The sequence below is a fragment of the Anser anser genome, assembly GCF_964211835.1.
Source record: "Anser anser genome assembly, chromosome: 2".
NCBI lineage: Eukaryota > Metazoa > Chordata > Aves > Anseriformes > Anatidae > Anser > Anser anser.
The window spans coordinates 125,649,748-125,672,476 of NC_139721.1; the positions used below are offsets into that span (position 1 = coordinate 125,649,748).

The 22,729-nt window shown below is 38.0% G+C and overlaps 1 protein-coding gene across 5 annotated transcripts in view; it reads left to right on the forward strand.

Moving 5' to 3' along the window:
* The window catches only part of ANKRD28 (ankyrin repeat domain 28), a gene marked incomplete at its 3' end in the record, with an annotated part of 122,886 nt that overhangs the window by 47,593 nt on the left and 52,564 nt on the right, over positions 1–22,729 (forward strand). For 3 of the 5 annotated variants that reach the window (XM_083825116.1, XM_083825119.1, XM_083825115.1), the window contains exons 2-3: positions 134–217; positions 20,127–20,205. In XM_083825116.1, the coding sequence (XP_083681242.1) occupies positions 134–217; positions 20,127–20,205 (163 nt within the window). Of the gene's footprint in view, positions 1–133; positions 218–20,126; positions 20,206–20,774; positions 21,648–22,729 lie in introns of those variants that run through there. The other 2 variants (XM_083825117.1, XM_083825118.1) reach the window with 2 other exon arrangements.

Genomic DNA, 22,729 nt, shown 5'->3' on the forward strand with positions numbered 1-22,729 from the left:
TCTTGATTTCACTGCCTGGAATGTTTGATTTTTGTCCTCATCTTGTGTTTGTGGTATGTATCAGAACACCACACATGTACTGCTAAAAACTGCAATGGAATTATATTCTAAAGTTTGTTTTTCTTCATTTCAGCCACCATTGGTTCAAGCTATATTTAATGGAGATCCTGATGAAGTTCGAGCACTAATATTTAAGAAAGAAGATGTTAACTTTCAGGTAAAACCAAACATCATTAGCTTTGAATACAGTCTAATTTTGTTTTGATACAGCTTTCTGCTCTACTAATCACTTTAAAACTTTGCTAATTCAAGACCTGTAAATTCTAGAGCTTTTATGTAATAGCCGAAAATAAGGCCTATATGTACACTTAATGCACTTAATCCTTAAAGAGGAGCAGAGAAAGTTGTATTCTTTTAGCTTTCTAGATGTGTGTTGTTATTAAAGACTTAGTTTTATATTTCTTTCAAATGTTAGTTCTGCAGTGCTGGTATAGCTGAAAAGTTTGTATATACAGTTTAATCAGAGCTTTTTAGAAAGTAAGACTAGTTACAGGTGATGTAGAATTTGATTCCTTTTACATGAAATAGAGCATAGTATATATTAGACAATTAAAGAAAATAGTTTGGAGCTTCCAAAGGTAGGCCTAAGAATGGATTTTAGAGAGGGAAGCCTAGTGATTTATATTGACCTGTAAAATAAGAAATATTGCTTATGTGTCCTGTTTGTGGTGCTGTGAACCCAGGCACTGCAGACTTTTAAAAATTGTACTGAAGATAAATTGAGTTTGTTCCAACTTGGGTGAAATTCAAAGATTTGAACAGCATGTGGTTACTGTATTTACTTTCTATTAAAATCCTCATATGCATCTCTGACATTATGCAAGATAATATTGCATAAGCTTTTTATATCTATTAGAAATTCTTTTGATTATTAAGTCAGACTGACATTAGCCATTTAAGGTGTAGCACTATAGCAATGTGGGTAGTTGTTTCTCCTCCAACTGCATCAGAACAAGAGGGATACTGAAAAGCTAAGGCTAACATCTAGGTGCTACTTAGTGGCCAGTGTAAGACCATGATCATTGTTTAACTTTTGTCCTTAACGGATGTAGAACCAAAAGCAAATATTTAGTTAGGCACGTGTGTTTTGACATTTCAAAGCATTCTGTGGGATTTGTATCTGACCAGTGCCAGCTGAAGCATTTGGGAGTCCTGCCATTGTCTTGTGGAGCTTGAGTAGGGAGGGCCCTGTAAAGAAACTTGCTGTCCAAGTGAAAGTTTTGTTTGATAAGGTTCTATTTTTCCCCCTCTCCTTTTTTCATTAGTTTTGCATATTCTTCAGCAAAATTCTGTGATGGATTACATATTATCAAACGACATCATCCTCTGCTCAGTCATGAGAGCGCTTGTTCTGTATGTATGTCTTTCCTGTCTCTTCATATGGACTCTGATCATGTCGTTGGCATGTTCATTTTTAAAAACCCATTAGTCTGTATTATTTCATTTCTATTTCTCTTTGTACAAGTCAGGTTTAGCATTCACAGATGTAGTGGCTGTAAACAAAGCAAGGATTGTATCTCTCTGCTATTTTGATTATTTATTACAAAAGCCTCTGCTAGATTTCAGAATGTACACACTAGTGGTTTTGTTTAGCTTTCGTTCTGTCTCAACATTTGTTAAACAGGCATTGTCTGTCCATAAATACGAAATACGTAGATGTGCTTAAATAGGAAAGCAAGTAATTGTTTTGTGCTTCATCATAAAGAGGGTTACTTTAGACTGCCAGGTAGCTATAGTGAAGAAAAATATTGTAAATAGAATATTCAATACCCTGTTTGTTTGTTTTTTACATGTGTATGCGTGCTAATTCTTGCTAACTCTTTGCTGTGGATACATCTCCCCTTATAGACCATGTATACATCTTAGACTAGTGCCACCCAAGGAATATTTAGAATGTATCCAGAACAAATACACTATTTTTTTCACAGCCACCTTCTTCAGCATAGGCAGATGCTTGTCACACATGACCACTCCTTTCTAACATGGTAGTCCTCATCCTGCTGCAGTGTTTACCACAGTATTCACGTACATCCCTTAAAACACTGTTTGTCAGGACTGAACGAGCATAAAAAACCCTCCCAGTTGTTTGGTAGAAATGAAGTAAGCTGCCCAGTGAACTTCGTGCGTCTGTCTGCATGTGTGGTGTTTTTCTTGGGTTTTGCATTTGTTGTATGTACTTGACTGGAGGTAATGTATTCCTGTGTGGTCTAGATCCAAACTTTTCCCCTGAGTTGTGTGTTATGAATTGGTGTGGACAGAAGGAAGGGGAAAAGTGAAGAAAACCAAGTGGCTATGTGTGTTTCCTAATAAAGAGAAGGATCGTGATAGACTGTTGTGGACTCTATTAGAACCCGGGTATGTGTTGGATTTTTTTCCATTTAGCTATCCAAGTGCTTCGGTACAGTTGTTTGAATTCCAGAGCCGTTCCCTCCAATGCCTCTGCAGAGTCTTTTCCCCTCTCAATACCAGCTAATTATTTTGCAGTTTGTCTCCTAATAGCTAGGATTCCTTCCTTTCTTCCACGCAGCGGCGGGTTGGGTTATGTAACTGGAGACCGACTTTGGCAAATAAATTGTGCCCAGAAGTGAACTGAAGATAGAACTGCTCGAGGGCTCTGTTGTGGCAGTGACGTTCATCTAGGAAAGGTGTTGGTGGCTTGATAAAATGTCTTTTTCTTTCTTTCTGTTATCATCCAGCTTAATTTTCCTTTTTTACTTTTGCCATATATCATCTTCAACATTAATGACAATCAGTTTAATACTCTGTTAGAGCTGGGTTGGGTCTGTCTGTTTGGCTTCCTAAAGCTAGGCTGTGGTTTGCTCCTACAGTAATGCCTACAGATTACACTCAGGCTGGGCTCTATTAGAGCATTATTCCTAACGCAGCTGATGTCTTGTCCCATAGGGTTATATTTAGGAAGAATCTGAGACGGGTGGCCTTTCATAGCACGAGTTCCTGTGTGCCAATGCTAAGATGATGTACTGATAGCAACCTTTTGCAGGAAGAAAACACAGCTTTTTCAGGAAGAAGATTGTTCTCTGTTCATGTCACAGTTACCAGCTCTCTTGAGTCAGTCAGAGTCTAGATTTAGAAAGTATGTATTGTATTCAACCCTGCAGTTGTAATGTTTTGTGAAGAAAGAGCAAATTGAGTGTGTTCTTTACCTGCTTAAACTGTGGTTCAAAAAGGCTTGCCTTCTTGGGGTGTGCAACTTTTTTTCAGACAAAAATGATTTATGGGAACTTTGATCAACGATATTTTTGGAAGGTGCAATCTCTGAGGCTCCAATTATGGGAAAAATGGAGGAAAAGGGGTTGCTTCTCCCTCCCCTTCCCCAAGAGCACTGGAGGAGCTGTGGCTGCTTGTTTCATGAATCAGGCTTAAGTCACTCACATCACATATGTCGAGCCTGATAGAATTTCTGTTATCCATATTGTGAGAGAGAAAGAGAGAACACACATGTACATATATATATACTTCTTATTACTGTTTTTCCTTGGTGCCATCCTGAGCTTTTGAGACTTGGCAGGAAGGAGAACGTTGTGTGATAACTGATACAGTTAGTGTCAGTTAGAACTCTTTATTAGTTCATGGAGAGCATCAACATTTCCTGCTCTTGCTGATTAGAATAGCATGGATACTTTGAATTTTGTCTACTTTTCGCAGTTAATTTTAGCTAACTAAATGATTTCAGCATTGCCTTTTATCAGTCAGGATTTGGCTTTTTTTTTTTTAATTTGGGAGTCCATCACTGTTGTAAACTTGTACCATTTCATTTGTAACCCAAACCTTTTATGATGTATGAGTTTCATAGATAATGAAAATGGAATAATTCATTTCAGTTCAATTCAAATCATTACCAGTATGATTTTGTTGAGGGAATAGCAGCTCACTCTCAAAGGCTGTACATCTTACTATTGAAATGATTGTTCAAAATCAGAGCAGTATTTCCTCTTTCTTCTAGACCTATCAGGGTAAGATTTCCCACTATGAAAAGGGATCCTTCAGGTAACCCTATATTCAGGCTTTATAACCCGATTGCACTTGATCTTAGCTGAGGGAATCTGATCCTGTCTGGAAGCAGTGTCAGTGTGCCCCTTGCTCTTTGCACACTGAAGCCAAACAAGCGCTGCATTTGGAGGAATCCCAGAATCACACAGATGTCTCTCAATTTTCAAGAGTGCTCACTGCTCCTATTTAAAATAGTGATTGACACATGTGATTAGTGACTTAAACATGAAACACCTGTGTCTTGCTGCTCAGTACGCTTTGTGAGATTATAATAGATTTAAACTATGAAGCTGATTTCTGTATGAGCTGTTGTTTTTTTTCCAACAGAAGATGTAAGACTGGAAAATGAAATCCCACGTGCTGTACTAAGGACTGTAGCAATCAGGATATCCAGGTGCTTTCTGCTCTACATGGTTGGCCATCTAGCACAGCTCTGAATTTAATGGCACTTCTCTATAACAAGTAACCAAAAATATATATAAATTAGAGCTACTGTTTTGCAAAACACCACCACCACCAATGAAACAAAAAAACGGCAATAAAAACATACAACCAACCAATTTTCCCCCCATGTATTATGTAGCAATAAAGCGTTGCCCATAAATCACAAGTTTTGTTCCTGGGGCTGGCAAGGCGAGTGATCCAGTAGCACCACCACCGTGCCAGGTAGGAAGAGGAGAGCTAAGTGCTAACTAAGCAAGAGCTAAGTGGATCTGCCTTTGTTATTCTGAGCTGCAGGGCTGCTGCGTGGACAGTGCTGCGGTAGAGGTGTGGGCTCCATTCCCAGCCCTACCAAGTGTGGGTTTGCATAACTTCTTGTTGGTGTTATTTGCATTTTAGGAAAATGTTGCAGAGTTTCCCCCTAGGGTAAGATATGACGTCTTACTTGATTTCCTGTTTTGTTTAGGTTTTTAATTTATTTTATCCTGCATGTCATTGCATATACTGACAGAGAAAGAAAACTGTCTTGTTAGTCTTGTTGCAAGGGTAGTACTGCTCATGCAGCATTGGGATTGGGCACCAGGAGAATTAGAGGTTGCTGAAAATATCAGTTATCTGAGTAATTTAGGAATAAATAATGAAAAGTAAAGTACTTTAAAAAAAAAAAAAAAAGATTCTTTGGCATGATGCTGGTGTTGGTCAAAATCCTAGAGGAGGTTAAATAGAAAAAATAGGGAATAGTTTCCTGGTTTTCATCTTTATACCGATCTCATGGGCTAGACTCTGGGGTAACTGTTTCTTCTCTGGGCTTAACAGTGTGGTGTAGAACAGGGAAGCCTGAATTAGCTCGCTGAAGCATGGAACATTCTATGAAATTTAGTGGAATTTGGTGTTCTGATCATGCAAATAAATTATGTACTGATTTTGGATCTAAAAATCTCTTTTATATATTTTATGTGGGAAACGAAACCACTTTATGCTGTAATTCAGCAATTATTTTGAAGTACCTCTAAATGTATAGAACCTTACATAGGTCTTGCTTAAAATCAGATAAACAAAAAGTCATAATATACAATGAGGGAAAAGTAATCTTTAGGAATTTTTTGTTTTTTATGTTTCTGTTCGTTGTCTTTCTGTAGCCATTTATTTTATCAAAGTAAATGAATAATAAGAGGATCTTTTCTGCTTTTAAAAAAAGCATGCATGCAACCACAATTGTAAATTTTAATTTGACACATCTATGACTCTTAATCTCTTTTGGCATTAATTGCTCTGCATGGATTCTTTGTTATCCCTTTTGTTCTCGGTACGTTTTATAACCTAAGTCACATTAGGGTAAGAATTTGCCATTTGAGACATCTGGAAGACATTGCTTAGAGCAGGTTAGTACGTGGCACCCTTCAAACAGTGGCAGTCCTCAGCAATACTGTGTTTCTTGCTTGGGGGTGTCTGGGAAGCCATTGGGAGCCTGTGGAAATAGGTCTGAAAGCAGTGGGGAACACTTGGACTGCTTTGCACAGAAATTTGCATGCGTCAGATAAAAGCAGTAGGGAGACAGGTGTGTGCAATCCATACTCCTTTCCAGTTCAGGGATACTCTGGGCATTGATCAGAATAAAGTTTTGTCATATTTGTGATGTTTTTTTGTTTGATCACATGGAGCATGCTTGCAGTTCAATCATTTTTCAGGTCAATTCATCCTGTAGCTGCTGTTGTTACAAGGTAAAAGCTTCTGGCAGTCAGAATAAAGCCACCATGGGGCCTTTGTATCTAAACTGATGAGAAGAAATAGTAGTTAAAGCCTAGCATATAATGTAGCAAAGCCTAAGCAGGAATGGTGTACCATTTTTGACTCTTCAAACAGTGTTTTTGAAGAGATGAGAGAGCATGGCTTTACTAACCAGCCTATTTGTCTCAAGCGTGCATCAGACGCAGTGCTGGAACTGTTTTGTCAAGTTCATGCACGCGATGTAGACTGTTTGCATGAAGGGCTTTTTTGCTGGCAGCTGCGGTTGGCAACAAAAACTTGCACTAACGTATTTGGTACTGTGAGGCAGCATCTTATTGTATTCCCTGGCAGCACAGACTGTGCAGGCAGCTCTCTAACTTCTGGTTTGTTGACTTGAATGTCAGGGAAGAATTAACAAAACATCGAGGAAAAAAAATAACATATTTTGAAAAACATATTTTTTTTTTTGAGTTCCTATCTTAATAGTTCAGAGTATGAACTTGCCCTTTCTTTATGGAATGGAAAAATCCCAGATATTATGGATATTTGCGAGTTTGAAGAACTTTACAATATGATGAGAATGTGTGATGAGTTATAACTGAGTTTGGCATTAGTTATTTTAATTAATTTTCATCCTTTGAATTGTTTAGCAGTGACTGGATGCAAGGTTTCATACAAATAAAATCTGTATATTGAAAAGACAGAGATGTACATCTGTATATGTATACATCTATATAAGTTATACAAGTTATATATAAAATATGTGCATACATTAAAAAAAATAGTTTTTCTAATGCTAGTGGCACTAAACATGCAGTGAACTGAGAGTGAGAGCACGCCTTTGAAATCCCTGTAGGAGGTCAGAGAGGAAATGTTTCTGTATAAGCAAATACTAATAATGAAAACTGAAATAAAAATAAAATAATACTAATAAGGAAAAATCCTCCAATTAAAACACACTATTTAGAAACATTTAGCTTGATTCAATGCAGCAATTCTTGCCTCACCATCTCTATTCAGAGCCCAATTTCAGATTCTGTAGCAGAGAACCTGAAAAATCTTGTATTGGGCAAACGTGGGCCAGTGAGACCTTGCAGAGAGCAGCAGGTGAAGTCAGGATTGGAATAAATCATAAACCAAATAGAATATGCCTTGAGACACTTGCACTGCTAACTGTTCATTGAGTGATTTTTGTTACCCATCTTACTAACAGAAGATACAGCCATCATCTTCAGAAAAGATTTTTGATGAGAATTGAGAGAGCTTTTCCAAATAGTTGGAGGCATTTTAAGCAGTTGATGGCTGTATTTAATTTGGGATGTTTTCACTTTGCATGGGGTATATGCAAATATATTTTTCTTACACTACTTTCTACCATATGTATAATCTCAGAGATTCATGGTAGCACGCATCTTCTCAATCTTGTTTGCCCTTGGACTTCCAGTAAAATACAACCATAAAACAAGCTCAAGATGTTTTTCTCCATAAACTTTTGCTTGGACTCCCCTCCAGAGTGCATTTCAATGTACCATATTGCTTTCTGATGCTAGATACTCTCTGTAATAAACTTTCCTAATGTTTCCACCACAAACAGGAACCCTCATTTCCTGTGTGACCAGCCTGATGAGTCATGAGACTCCTGCTTTATGAAGCATTCACTTAATTGAAATTTCCTTACATACGAAGAAATGGTAGGAAAATTCTGTGAAGAATCCTCTTTGTTGAGAGTGTCTGTGGTCCTTTGCAGACAGGAGCAGGTTCTGCCTGCTCAGAGGTGGCAGGCATGCATCAGTACGTAACGTGGCCCTGAAGCGGTTCACTTGCAAGAAGATCTCAGGTTTGTCTCTTAGAATGGCATTATGAGCATAGAACAGGTCAATGTGCAAGATTTTTTAATTAAAAAGATACAAAGCTAGCTTATAACATTTCTTGCCACTGAACATGGCAGAGTTCAGTGAGATTTTTTTTTAAAGTAGATAGTTTAGCACTACCATAGGGGAATATTTGGGGGTTATTTTAGTAAAGAGTTAAGTTCTTCATAACAAGAATATTCATGTTAAGGATCTGAAGGGGATGAGAAGAAACTTTGCTGCAGGGAGTACGGGGAAGCTTTCCCTATAGGAAAGTTTCTTCTACTTCTTAAAGGAACTGCTAAGAAGCTCTTTGTTTCATGGATCTGAAGCATGCTTTAGAGACCTAATTCTTCTGAGTGTTGTGGAAACTTGCGGCAAGTTGTGTCTGTATACTGTTAAGAGTATCCACCAGCTGCTCAAAGATTTAACTTTGCAATATAGTAGTTATTTACTGTTACTTAACTTTATTACAGTTGTAGGTTTCCTGTTCGTTAGTGTGGAATGTTTTTCAAGCATGTCATCTGTAATGAATAATCAGATCACTTATTTCCTTTCAATGTGGCTTAGAGAGTGAATCATGTTTTTCAGCCTCAATATAAAGTGCGTCCACATGGTGTTGAGTTTCTCTTCTGCTGCAGAAACATATTCAGAATGTTTTAAATACAAACCTGTCTAATTAGGCCTCTTCCTTCAGAATCAGAACCCTTAAGGACAGAACCTCGCAAGTCCAAAGAGAAATAAACCTTTGCTTTATGTTGGCAACGCTGTTTTTAGTCTACGCAAATGAGATTTTCAAAAGAATTGAATTATCACTTTTATTGGAGGAATATAAACAAACCTCCAAGAGAGTTACAGGATAATCTGACTAATGTCAACAGATTGCTGCTTGGCACGGTGCATTCTGTGGATGGTAGCTCTCAAAAGGTACTGCTGCATAGGTTAGGACTTCCTTTTTAAATGAAAAATATGTTTACAAATAAAAAGAAATATTCTTTAGAGACTTAGTAAGAATTAATAAGAGAATTAATGTTAGTGTGGTGTACTACTCACACTAATATATTCTGCTTCTCATCGGGTCTAGTAAGCTTGCCTAGCACTATGCTAATGTGGTTATAATGTTTGCTAAACTGGGCAAACAAGCTTCGATATCTACATGGCAGTGCTTCTACCCTATTGGTTGTACTCTCTATTTGTTTTACAGTAATTGGGGATTTGACAGACAAGTTTTGTTCTGGTCATTGTTATTCTTTAAACATTGAGAAATTGGCATCGATTTAGAGAGCCATGAATAATTAGATCAAATTCAAATGCATTTCAAGAATCCTGTGTTTGAATCTCCACTGTGATTCTTGTTAGTGATAATGATTTTATAGATAATGTCTGATTTGTCATAGTACTTTTAGTGATTGTAACCTTACTAAAGTTTGTAGCCTTCAGAGAGTATTGGAAGTTTTGCATTTCCTGCTGCTTTTACAAAACAAACTTACAGCAAGGTCTTGAATAGTTCCAGCTAACTGGGGTTACTCCTGGAACTCGCTGTGCCTGTCATGCACAGGGCTGGTATGTGAGAACAGAACATCCCTGCTCAAAGAGCAGAGAGAAGAAAAAAAACTCTGTAGACTTAATGTGTATTAACATCCGACATCGACACAATTCTTAAAGAATGCATTGCTGGTAATAGCAAGAGAGGATTTGAATTTACTGGTTATTTATAGTAACTTTCCAGGAGAAAACTCTGTACGTATATGCAGAGTACCTTTGAACAAAAACAATTTTCTCTGCTCTGTAAGTGGTTGAAGCTGCCTCACATACTAGTGGAATATCTAATGAACCGTCAGTAATCGGTCCCTTAAATCTACTCCAGCAAAGGTTGGATGTATATCAAAAACTTGAAGGAGAAAGTGTCATTTTCTTGCTGCGCTTAGTGGGGAGGGCTATCCCAGAAATGCCTGGGGAGGAGGGTTCCTGTGGGGCTGTCAGGAGGCAGCCAGGCCTGGGGAGCCTCACACTGGTGTCAGGTCGGAGGGCAAGGGAACTGGATGTTCCCTTTGAAATGAGGCTGAAGAGCATGTCCAAAGTTCACATATGGGGTCTCTATGTTCTTTTTTTCAGTCTTTAATAAGGTCCTATTTGATTACAATCCTTCCTAATCATAGTTTTCATCCCCTTTGAGGGATGGGGCATCCCAGCTTCTCCGAGCAGCCTGCTCCAGTGCCTCACCTCCCTCAGAGTGAACAGTTTCTTCCTCATGTGTAACCCAAACCTACCCTCTCTTATCTTAAAGCTGTTACCCCTTGTCCTTTCCCTATACCCCTGGACAAAGAGTCCCTCCCCAGCTTTCCTGTAGGCCCCCTTCAGGTAGTGGAAGGCCGCTATAAGGTCTTCCCAGAGCCTTCTCTTTTCCAGGCTGAACAACCCCAACTCCCTCAGCCTGTCTTCATGCGAGAGGTTCTCCAGCCCTTTGATCACCCTCGTGGCCTTGTCCCGGACTCACCCTAACAGGTCGTACTTCAGATGAGATACATCCTGTGTTTACAATTTAACTTTGTATTGGCTGAGATTGTCTGAGTGTTATAAGCTACCTTGAGCCAGTATTCAGGGGTAGTGCAGGGGTCTCTTGCCAGAGGGACTTTGCCCATCGCTGCTAGGTGACTTTACTTGACAAAGCCGTTTAACTTAACATGCACAAGCAAAATGTCATAACTTACTCTGAGAAGAGGTATTAACAGTGAACATGCAACCTGAAAATCACGTTTTTTTTGTCACCAGGACAATGCAGTTAGCGAGGTGAAGACCTGATTTACATCAGACGCGTACAGGGTTGTCATGCTAACGTTGGCCTTTGCAATGAAAAAGGCAGAAAACCCAGCTTTTCTGAACAAAAGTGTCATTGGCCTGGACATAATGTGGTGGATTTAAACTGGGATGGAGATGTGCATACCTTACCTAGTGTGGTGTGATCTTTCCCTGGAGCATAAACAGAGACTGTATTGTACTGTTTTCTCTCTTGGCATATTTTCTTATTTGTGTCCTCAAATATTACAGATAGATTACAGGGTGAGATGAGGCATTCACTATCCCTTACTCAGCCTGCTGTATGAGCACAGGCTCTGTTACATAATGTGCTTCACAAAGACTCTGTTCTCATGATGGAAATTCCATCTTTTTCACATACTGCTTTATTTTTTTTCAAAACCAGTTTGAGTTTTATTGTATTTTATTGTATCTTTCTTACCAGCAACTACAGTCCAATTAAGAGCTGGTAATTTTTTTCCACTATACATTCCAGGTAGATGTTTGCAAATAATATATTTAGCATTTGGGAAGGGGAAAGCCAAGGAAAAGTATTTTGTCATGAGATTATCATGTCTTTTTTAAACAAACAAAAAAAAACACATAGTTTTGAACTCTTTAGACGTTTGTGTTTTGGGGGGTGGTTTTTAATTTCAATGTTGTTTTTTTATTTTTAATTTTTTTTGTAATCATCTAATATTTTAACAAACAGTCTGGGCCATAAGAGTTGCTCTGTTTTAATCCCTGATTTAATCCCAAATGTCTCAGCTGTACCATTAGATCAAGTTCACCTTAGCAAAGGGAGAGAATAGCTCTTTATTCATTCCATGTATTGAGCAAGAATTTACTGGCAGTTTTTAGTGTTGAATGGGACCAAATTCTTGATGGTTGAAACTCAAAGTGAAAGGCTTTGTGAAGGGCTCACAAAACCTGTTCAAAGGTCTTTATTTGATACCCAAATGGATGGTTGACTTCACTCACAACAAATTCTAGCTTTTATAATTTGGGCAAAAGAAGTTATGTGTACAATTTTATAGAATAGAGACCTAGGTTCAGCTTTTCCTATGAGCTGCGCTTGTTCCACAAATGAGTTTGAAAACCTAAGCAGCAAGAATTACAAAAGTGACGGGAGCATCACAAAACCTGCATGGAACATGCAGGTGAAGGCGTATGAGAAGTTGCATATTTCCAAAAAGCACTCTGACTTAGTGCTTTCAAAACACAAAAATTATAGAGAGGCATTTTTGTGATGAATTGCTCATAAGTGGAAAGATAGGGAGATGTTTGTTGTTTTCAAAATGTGTCTCCTGAAATACTTGAATATAAGTCAGTATTTTTGCTTTAATAAATAAAGATGTCTACCAGAAAACTCCTAAGCCCTTTTGTCCTCATGTGTTGCTAATGATAATTTTTGACCTTTAGGAGTAATAAATTAAAAAAAAAAAAAAAGAAAAACAAAAAGCCTCCTTTTGTTGTTGGTAGACAGGAATAAGCCAAGTGAAAAAGAAATGCTGTATTCCACAAAATTTATGCTGTTTTCTTAATAACATTTTTGTGAAGATTTATTAAATACTTCAAAAAGGCCTTCTTGAAAACAAGGCATGTTCATGAGCTGAATCTCAGTTTTTAAATGTCTTAACCACATTAAACTATTTTTTTGGGAGTTTATTTAAACAAGAAATTTTTACTCTTGTTTTCTGACCGAGAGTTTAGCTGGCCGTGGTGTCCTGCTATCATAATCATAGATCAGGTTGAATCTTAATAGCTCTTCTTTATGCAAGACGGAACTCACTTTTTTTTTGTGTGTGTTACCTTTGATGCCTCTGCTGTACAGTCACGTTTGAACCGTTTTGTGTCATCAGATCAGTTTAATGCTTCTGATATAAAGCATGTAACATTTGAAGAGTAGGTTTTTTGAAAAGATGTCCAAAATACCGTTACTTAACAATATCGTTCTGAACTTCAGAACTAACTGGATCTGAGCTACCTTGCACTTTCTAAAAAGGAATTTTTAATAAGAGCTGGTTGAATATAAATGAATGTTCCAATATAACATATATGAACGCCTGAATGTTTTTTTCTTCACAAACCTAGTTTTAGTGATTCCTACCAGGTTATTCTTACTGTGCAGATGCTTTGGAAAAGAACCAGACTTTGAATGCACATTTTTGTTTATCAGATTTTGTGAATGAATTGTGTGTAATGGTTTGGTGAGGATAGGTTTTTTGATTAGATTTGTTATTTGAGTGAAATAAAATAATCCTTAGCTGAATGGGAAGTAAACTATTTTTCATGCATTTTTAGTGCTGCTCTGTGAACTTGTACTTCAAATTCAGTTCCAGAAGTTCCATTAAAAAATGCCTGGGGGCATTAGGTTAAATGAGGATTTATCTGGGATTGCAGAGTATGTCCGGACAGCAAAGCCATGCAACATGAGTTCTTTTCCCCGATCTCCCATTTGTCTTTGTATCCTTGTGATGTGGAATGGGGCGCAGAAAGCAGCGTAGATCTTCTTGTAGATAAAGGTAAAACCCAAATGTTTGACCAACACTTTTTCTTTAAGAGTTCAGTTACACTTCAGGTTTTGTGCAAGGGAACAAACGTGATTGCCTGATCTGTTCCAGTAGCCAGAAAAAAGGGGATGGCCATTCTGATACAAAGTGCGTTGCAGTCGATCACTGTTGTTACAGTCTCTAAGACTAGAGAGTTTGGAGTGCCTTTATACTTTTTTTCCCTGAAACTCAACACATCAGGCACTTCAGCGTCTCAGGGAAGGAGATTTCCTGACCCATGTCCATCCGTTTTTGTTCTCCTCTCTGATTTGAGAGACGAGGCCTCATGCATGTCCACCAGAGCATACATCATGGCAGCCTCCTCATGGCCTGCTGGCGCTGGCACACCAGCCTCACGTCGCACCTTTGAGACTTTGGAAATGCCCAGCTCTGCCTGTGTTCTGTGGGAAGACCTTCGTGAAGAAAGTACTGGTACCTGCTGCCACCAGCCTCTGCTGCCCAGGCATGGGTCAGGCCATTTCCAGAGCTACCTACCTAAAAGTTGTTTTCCTTGTGGAGGAAGTGTGGTGGATGCAGCCAAAATATTTCTGTAGCCCAAATTCTTAGCCTTTTATCACTTCCATTAGTGACCAAATCAGAATAGATCAGGTCAATTTCTGTAACTTTTAATGCCGCTCATTGTAGGTTTGTCCCTTTTTCACCCAATTGGCCAGGCCCAAGGTAAGCCTTCGTTCTGCTTCTGAAATTTGTCCACCTACAAAACCCAAGCAGCTCTTTGGATTATCCATTTACAGTTGCTGAGTTGTTGATTTTGATTAGGAAATCAAATATTGGAGCATTAATGTCTTCCTGGCAATTATGTACCTAATAGTTTTTTCTTCGAGCAGCCTAAATGTACTGTGCATGCCAGTTACTTTGTGTGACTGTAGATCCATTAAAAATTACCCGTTTATGTGATTTTTTTTTCTTGTTCAGAACATTGTGAGCTTATGTTCTTGAGGAACATGTGTTCATAGGGTGAAACTTGCATTTTTTTTATAAACTTCTGATATTTCCTAAAATTGTGGTTTTGTGACCTTTTTTCCAGGTTGCTTCGTAGCTCTCTTCTGTCATAATCTCTTTTTTTCCTATTGTATAACTACCACTGCCATCTAATTTTTTAGGGACTTCCCAAGCAACAGTGGCAAACACGAGATAAATGATTTAGTGGTTTACTCCACAGTGAGCCAGTTTTTGATTATTATCTAGAACCAAGTCAAAGAGCATGCATTATTAAATTGATATTGAAGATCTTAACTAGGAAGAACACCAGGTTTTGACAGACTACAACTGAAGCAATCCTCCTTGCTATTACTAAAGACATTTATTTTCCCCTACAAGATAAGGTCTCTAGAGCATCTGATTATTGCTAATGTAATGAACAAAAGGGTAAGATTCCTCTTCAAATTTTGTGATTGCTTAGAAGTCAAGATTTGCTCTGTCCTAAGAGATGGCGTAAAGAGGATATGTCCTGAAATGTACTACTTAGTGATAAAGCCAGATTATAGAAAAATTAGAATTGGGTTTTCAGAAATGTACCTTTTGAATGAAATACAAGTGTTTATGAAAATAGTACCGTGAGCTAATTGTTCAAGCAATTAATGGAGTTTGTATGGCAAATCTAGTCTTTTCACACTATGATGGTATCTATCACCTGGCTTCAAACAATACTTTATGGTTAGCTATGTAATGCATATGATTCTTGTGGCTAACATAAAGTAGTATGCTTTCATCCTGTTTTTAAGCATGCAGAAGGCAGACCTTTATTGTAGCTTGTTAGGCATTCTCACTGTATTGAAGCTACATTTTAAGTTTGAAATACGAGGAGAAAATATAGTTCTGCTTCTAAAAATGCTGTTAGCCAAAATCAGTTAGAAAATTATTTTTATGACAATGTCAAGTTTTGTATTCTAACTGCAATATCAATGTCAGAATAATTTAAGGAATGGTATTTTGAAAACTGAGTTAAGAAATACTGAAAAAATCCAAAGAAATAGCAGATAAATTACATTTAGGTTAGGGATAGGAAATTAAGTTACTTGTTACAGATTTGTAAGTTTTGAAAACCTAATACTTAATCTTTTTCTTCTATTTTCAGTTGACAATATTTGTCAGCTGACTAATTTTCAAGTTCTAGTGAGTTATTTGTTTTTAAGGTACCACTTTGTTGTTGGACATGCTCCCAAAGAGTTAGTGGCCCCGATTACAGATTTATGCACCTAAACTAAGCTCTGTGTAGTTTAAAGTTCAAACATAAAAGCCAAATACAGGGTGTTCTTTTTTGGGTGGAGGAACAAAAGGTTATTTAAAATAGTCATTCTGCCTTACAAAATGATGATCAAAAAGCTGTATTTGACAAAATTTGCAAATATAATATAGTGTCCTAGTGATTCTCAAGTGCAGCACTGGTGACTTGGCACTGGTAAGAGACCCCTGTGGTACTTGACACTATCAAACAATTGCATATATTTTGTAACTGTGTTCTTAAACATTATCTGTGGACCTAGGAGTTAGCTCAAGCCATACTGGTTGAGTAGACCCCTCTCACTAACCTAATGGGAGTTACTGTTGGTCATTTGCTGAGACAGAACCCACACGGGAATAAATTGTATCTCAAATGATACTTCTTTAAAACAACAACAACAAACAAGTATATTTGAATGCTGCCTATTTAATTTAGCCTTAGGTTTGTCCATTGTTTTGCTCCCTTAAGTACCTATTGAAACAGCCAAAGTCTACTATTTTACATGACACAAAGGAGGCATTACCCTTGTTCCAGGTTTGTTGAAGACAAGGGGAGTTATAAAGAAGTTCTTAACACTGCTGTTCTTGTCATTTTATCCCAGATTTGGTTTTAATGAGGTCATTTTAGGAGTTTCTCATGCTGTAATCCACATCGAAACTCCTGTGTAGATAAAATGTTTGAGAACCTTGGGAAGTAGAAGGAAGTACTACAAATGGAATGATTATATGTTTTTATGTAACTTAATCTGAAAGTGCATAAAAATATGATAATGGGAGAGTTTTGTGACATAGAATCGTCATTCTGAACATTGATTCCTTAAGGAGATTTTTTATTGCTTTTTAGTTTGACAGTATTGACCAATATCAGGAATTAAAGTTTGGAGTGGAGGAATATAGAACCACAGAATCATTAAGGCTGAAAAGGGCCTCCAAGATCATCTGGTCCAACTGTCCCCCTACCACCAATGTCACCCACTAAACTATGTCCCTAAGCACCACGTCCAACCTTTCCTTGAACACCCCCAGGGACGGTGACTCCACCAGGTCCCTGGGCAACCCATCCCAATGCCTGACTGCTCTTTCTGAGAAGAAATGTCTCCTCATTTCCAACCTAAACCTCCCCTGGTGCAACTTGAGGCCGTTCCCTCTAGTTCTGTCACTGGTTACCTGTGAGAAAGAGGCCGACCCCCAGCTTCCCACACCTTCCTTTCAGGTAGTTGTAGAGAGCAATGAGGTCTCCCCTGAGCCTCCTCCAGACCAAACAACCCCAGTTCCCTCAGCCGCTCCTCACAGGACTTGTGTTCTAGGCCCTTCACCAGCTTCGTAGCCCTGCTCTGGACATGCTCCAGGGCCTCAACGTCCTTCTTGTAGTGAGGGGCCCAAAACTGAACACAGTACTCAAGGTGTGGCCTCACCAAAGCTGAGTACAGGAGACAATCACCTCCCTAGTCCTGCTGGCTACACTATTTCTGATGTAAGCCAGGATGCTGCTGGCCTTCTTGACCACCTGGACATGCTACTGGCTCATGTTCAGGCGAGTGTCAACCAACAACCAATTAAAATATAAGTTTATAGTTTCTACTGTGGGACAGGAACTTTTATGTACAAAACTCCTTTTTTGAAATGTTTGTTTTAGTGTCTTTTAGGTTGAAACAGAAGCAACAGTAGGGCAGTTGTGGGCTGTTGTTTACATTAGTATGATGTATCAGTGCTACAAATGCCTGCTTACAAAGTTGCTTCTTAAAACTAAAATCTTGATTAGTTTTATCCACTGTAATGCTCTCAAAGGTTTTCTTTTTGTATTTGCTGAAGAAAGTTGTTCATCAAATGATTAGTCTTTTTAAATAAAAGTAGTTGATCTGTATAGCAGTATTTTAATAGCATACAAAAAAACACAAAATTTCTTTAATTTTATCCTGATTTCATTTATTAAAATTCACTTCAAGTGGAACAGGACTAGAATTTTCTTTTTAAAGGAAGCTGACTTGTGCATACTAATGAAAGCTTGCTGAAGGCAGATTTTCTGATTTTGTAAGAGGGTCTAAAAATCAGGTCTTTACTAAAATAAAAACTTTCCCACACGGAAGTTAATTTGTTAATTAAAAAAAAAAGTCACAGCTGTGAAACTAGGGGAAAAGTCAGGGCTTCTGCTAAAGCAAGCTCAGCCTGCAGAATACTTGCCGTTGACCCAGACCCTGCCTGGGTTTGGGGACAGTTGAAATACCAGGCTCTGGAGCTGGCCCAGGAGATGACAAGCTGGGAGCACCCCAGCAGAACTAGGAGTCGAGTTTTTAGTGTTTTCAAACAGTGCTGCCACAGAGCAGCAAACTTGAAATATTTGCATGACTGGGAACACGTAGCTTGGAAACATGGGAGCACTCGAGTGAAAACATATCTGAGCTGTTTTCATGTTTGTGCCTTGGTGGCTTCAGAATGCTCAGCTGTTCCCATTATCAGAGGTTGGATTTGGGGGAAAGGGGACTGGAATTTATCAGAAATTTGAATCATCAATGTTTCAGAAAAATATACTTGGGATTTAGTTGTTGGCATTTCTCTAAACAAAAACAGCTCGTTTCTCTCCCATTTTATTCAAATCAGACAGGTTACTTTTATGACTTCTGTCACTACGATGTTGAAAACAAAAAAAAAGGCAACCTCACACCAAATGTGGTGAAAATTTTAATAAGACGTTTTGTCCTTTAAGTGAGGTATGTGGCTTTTGCTGGAATTCTTGAGAGAAACAATACTTCTCTATGGAATACCTTCTCTACAGAAGGTTATATTCATGACCCATCTTGTTTCCTCTAGTTCTGCAATGAAGTTGCAGACAGTAAAATACTGTACTCATTTTTTGGTTGAAAGGTCTGCATTTATTAAACTATGGGCTATATTTCTTAAACTGTGGGTAATTTGATAATTTAGCATTAGCAAAGAGGCTTAAATGAGGTTGCAAATTATTAGCTAGCTGTACTAGCTTAACATCTGCAGATTGGAGGAACAAAGACTGCTTTTAATTGCTGGCTACTGTTTCGTTAATTTTTCCCTTGTGCTTCCTTTTTTTTTTAATCTCTCTGGATGAAAGATGTCTTTTTCTTTTTTTGTCATATTTTGTAACCTGCAGTTGAGACATCCTGGCATGACGTGGTGCTAATGATAAGTAAGTAGTATTGATTCTGATTCAGGGTCAGGAGTGTACTGCTCAGTTTTGAATTACTTGTGTGTAATTCAGAAAATGTAGTTAGGAAACATTGATAATATGGTGAATGTGTAATCTGGACATTTTCTGAGCAGGGACAAAATGGTGAAGATAGTTTAGGAGGAATTTTCTTCTTGCATGCTGCTAGTCCTGTTAACCCTCATGCAGGAATTCAGTGATTAAGGTGATTTTGGCAAGGGAGAGGAAGTTTCTTCCCAAAAATGTCATTTAAAATGTGCATTAAATTTACCATAGTTGTCAACAACAGTTGAATTAATAGAAATGTCTTGCTGCTTCTCATCTTGATTCCTCCTCCCTTGCCTTCACAGTGTACTTGAAGCTCTACTAGAAAGATCTGGAAATCTAGGCAGAGCTTAAGCCAGGATGCTTGTGGTGATCGGTTTCTTTTGTAATTTTTCAGCAGCCTTACCCCAAAGAGTAAATCGGATGATTCTTGTTCATTTCTATCATTCAGTATGACCTGAAAGTGATCTTATTTTTCTGTCTAAACTATAAGCTGGCGAAGGGAAATTGACACCAATGCTGCAAGTTTTGAGAAATATTTTGTGCCAGTCTTTCATAAGTGAATGTTATCTTCATCAACAAACATTGTGCATGCCTAAATTCTCTCGTGCCTAAATACTTATGCCTAAATACTCGTGCCTTCAGGACACTAGATCAGCCTGAACTAAACAACAGTGCTGAGTGTTTCCTGCAAAATGAACTGCATCTCTACCTCCTCTTCGCTCACCTGCAGTAAACAAAACAGCTGAAATTTCAGTATTTCTGCCTCTGCTCACTCCCGTTGCTTTTCGATTTTGAGAATAACAGCTGAAATTAACCTTAAACTGTCCAAAGAAAATGTTTCTCACTAATTGTTGCACATGGAGTTGAAGCATCTTTTTTTTAACTGTGTAGGACAGTCTCAAGTTCATGTTTCTGGAGACAAGTGAATGGTGACTTCTAACTGATGGGTTTATCTTCAGGTGCAATGAGTATCTGTCAATCCGTGTATGTCAGGAGAACATGCTAGCTGACTGTAGGTGTGTAACAGAGCTCCTTAGGGAGGAGTGTGCTTGTCTCAACAAATGTGGCTAACATCTTTAGAGTAACGATGTTTTCTAAAATGTAGAATGTACAGTATTTGGAAGATGCACTTTTATGCAGTGTTTTTTCATTACTCATGCAGAATGCTAAAACATACTTTTTTGTTTTAAATAAAACCTTTTTTCCCCCCTCTTACCACAGGATAATGAGAAAAGGACCCCTTTACATGCTGCTGCCTATCTGGGAGATGCAGAAATTATTGAACTACTTATTTTATCTGGTATGTTCTGTTCCTGTTAATGGAAAAAAATTACCTCTATGCACATCCAAAGAAATATTTATGTACATCTTAGTTTATGTAGTTTTTATTGAGATATTTAATGTACTAGAAACTAAAGAAACTTATATTGAAATTTTGGTTTCCACTCTTATCAGTGTTACGATACCATGTAGTTGTGCTCTAAAGTATTTTTTGTAGAAAGCTATCTCAGTTTTATCTCTTTTTATTTGTAGCTTGATCAGCTTCAGGTAGTTCAATGCTAGTTTAAAGAAGTAATAATGTATATGTTATAGATAGATGTTAGCAGCATTGTTTTGGTCTTATATTGGCCTTCAGAAAAATGATTAAAGTGAATGCAGAAGATGGAATCCAAAGTTGGTAACAATATTATTATTCTTAATAATCTTTTGCTGTAGGCTTAAATGCACAAAATGTAGATACGATCAGCTGAGATTTTAAAAATTGTTTGTCTTATTTTCTGTTTATTTGTACTAAGACAAAGGGCAAGTTCTCTAAGACAGTTCATTTTAGTCTTTAAAAAAAAAGTGGGGGTGGGGGGGGAAGAGAACCAAGAAACCAAACCAAAACCTGAAAGCAGAAATTCATTATTGAGGTACTGAGTTGATTGTCTTTGATCTTAGACAAACCTACCCATCAGATGGCTTGAGGTTAAATTCATGATATGGAACTGCTTTAAGGTTAGATAGAAGGATGAAAGCTCGTCACAGTCCCGTGACGGTACACAATACTTGTGCAGAGGTGGCTATTTTTCCCCACTCATTGCAACCTTTAATAGCAAATTTTCCTTTAAGGAAATGTCACTGTAAAGATATAGGAGTCACTTCCAGATTTTCAATTGAAATTGCCAGGCACGATTTAATTTGTTTATAATTTACCAAAATATAATATTTCCAGTTTATATTACATGTAGTTATATATATGATTATAATTAATATCACATTATGTACATCTATGTGTATTTACCATGGAAATATTCCATAATGAAATTTTTTTTGACCAAGTCAGAAAAAATTGCCCAGAAAATTTCAACTGTATTTCTGAGAAGGTGGGTCAGAAAAGCATGCTGTTTGTCCCTGTCCAGAGGAAAAAAAAAAAAGTCGTGGTGACTCTTAAGAATATAGAATGACCCTTTTCTTCTGAAAAGGGATCGGGGACTTGGCAGAGAGATTTCTTTTTGTTTGGGTTTTCACAGTAATGAAAAAAAAAAAGCCAAATTACAAACTCTGTGAAGTTGTAGTCAGCTGCCTCTGGGACTGAAGCTTCTGACTGGTTTGGGTGAACTGAGTCCAGTTCCCAGAACTGTGACTGAAAAGAAAATCCCTCTCTCCTTCTCTCAGGCAAAGGGCTAATGAAAGGAGAAACATCCTTATTCAGATACTAATGCAGCAAGACCCCGATTGGATGATGGTAGTAGAAGAAAGGTTAGTCATGCTATTTGGCCACATAGCCTGGGAATAAGTGTAAGAAAAACTGGAGAACAAAGGAGGGAAGTGAAGAACTAAGAGTTAAGACTGTACAACTAGTCCCAAGTTGAATTGGTGCATGGAGGAGAGGATGCAGGGTGCTGCTGTGTCTGGAGATTGTTCAGGAAGACTGGGAGGCATTGATACATCTCAGATGAACTGTAGGTAATGAAAATCACGATTTACTTAAAACAACGTATTACAAAACAACATCTTAAATAGCTGTAGAGTCACACGCTTTGAATGCTGTGGAATGTCTCTGCAATATCAGCCTAACCTGGCTGTGCTTCTGCATTAAGCTGCGGACTTGAATTACGTATTTGGGGCTTTCTGTAGAAGCAGTGCCTCATGAATTGCACAAGGAGGGGCTGCTCTGGGAATGAATCAGGGTGGTACAGTGAAGGAGGCACATGTGCCAGTTATTGCTGCATTTGTAAGTGAATGAAGAGGGGCATTAATTGCAGGATGAGAGAGTGATGTCTGCATGGTAAGGCTGCTCAATATGAAAGGCGCTGTGCTTGGGCTTTGATCTATCTATTTCCCGTTTGCAATCTGGGATTTTAGGCAAGCAGCTTAAACCAGACTCTTTTTAAAAAGTAGTCACTAATTTAGTCTTCATTTCTGAATGCGGGATTTGAGATCTTGTAGTTTGTGGAGTGTGAGTGCTTACAGCTGTATCTGAAGAACTGCACCAGCTACTTCTCTGAGAGATTGGGTCTAGGTCCCTCAGTGCACAAGCCAAGATTTTTCTTCTGACTTCCATCTCTTAATTGGAATTTAATTGGAACCACTTAACAGATCTTATTCTCTCCATTTCCTAAAGATACAGAAAATTAATCTGTTGTGATTCAGCTGGAGATCAAATCTGCCCTTGGGGACAGATTTAGGTTACATTTTTATAATACATGAATGTTAAGGAGCAAATAAAGTACATCTGTTACCACAGTAAAGTTTGAAGAAAGTTTGCCATGTTGCAAGGCCTCTTTTTGAACAAAGAGTAGGTAGTTAAATTAATACCTATGAATAGCAATCTGCTTTGT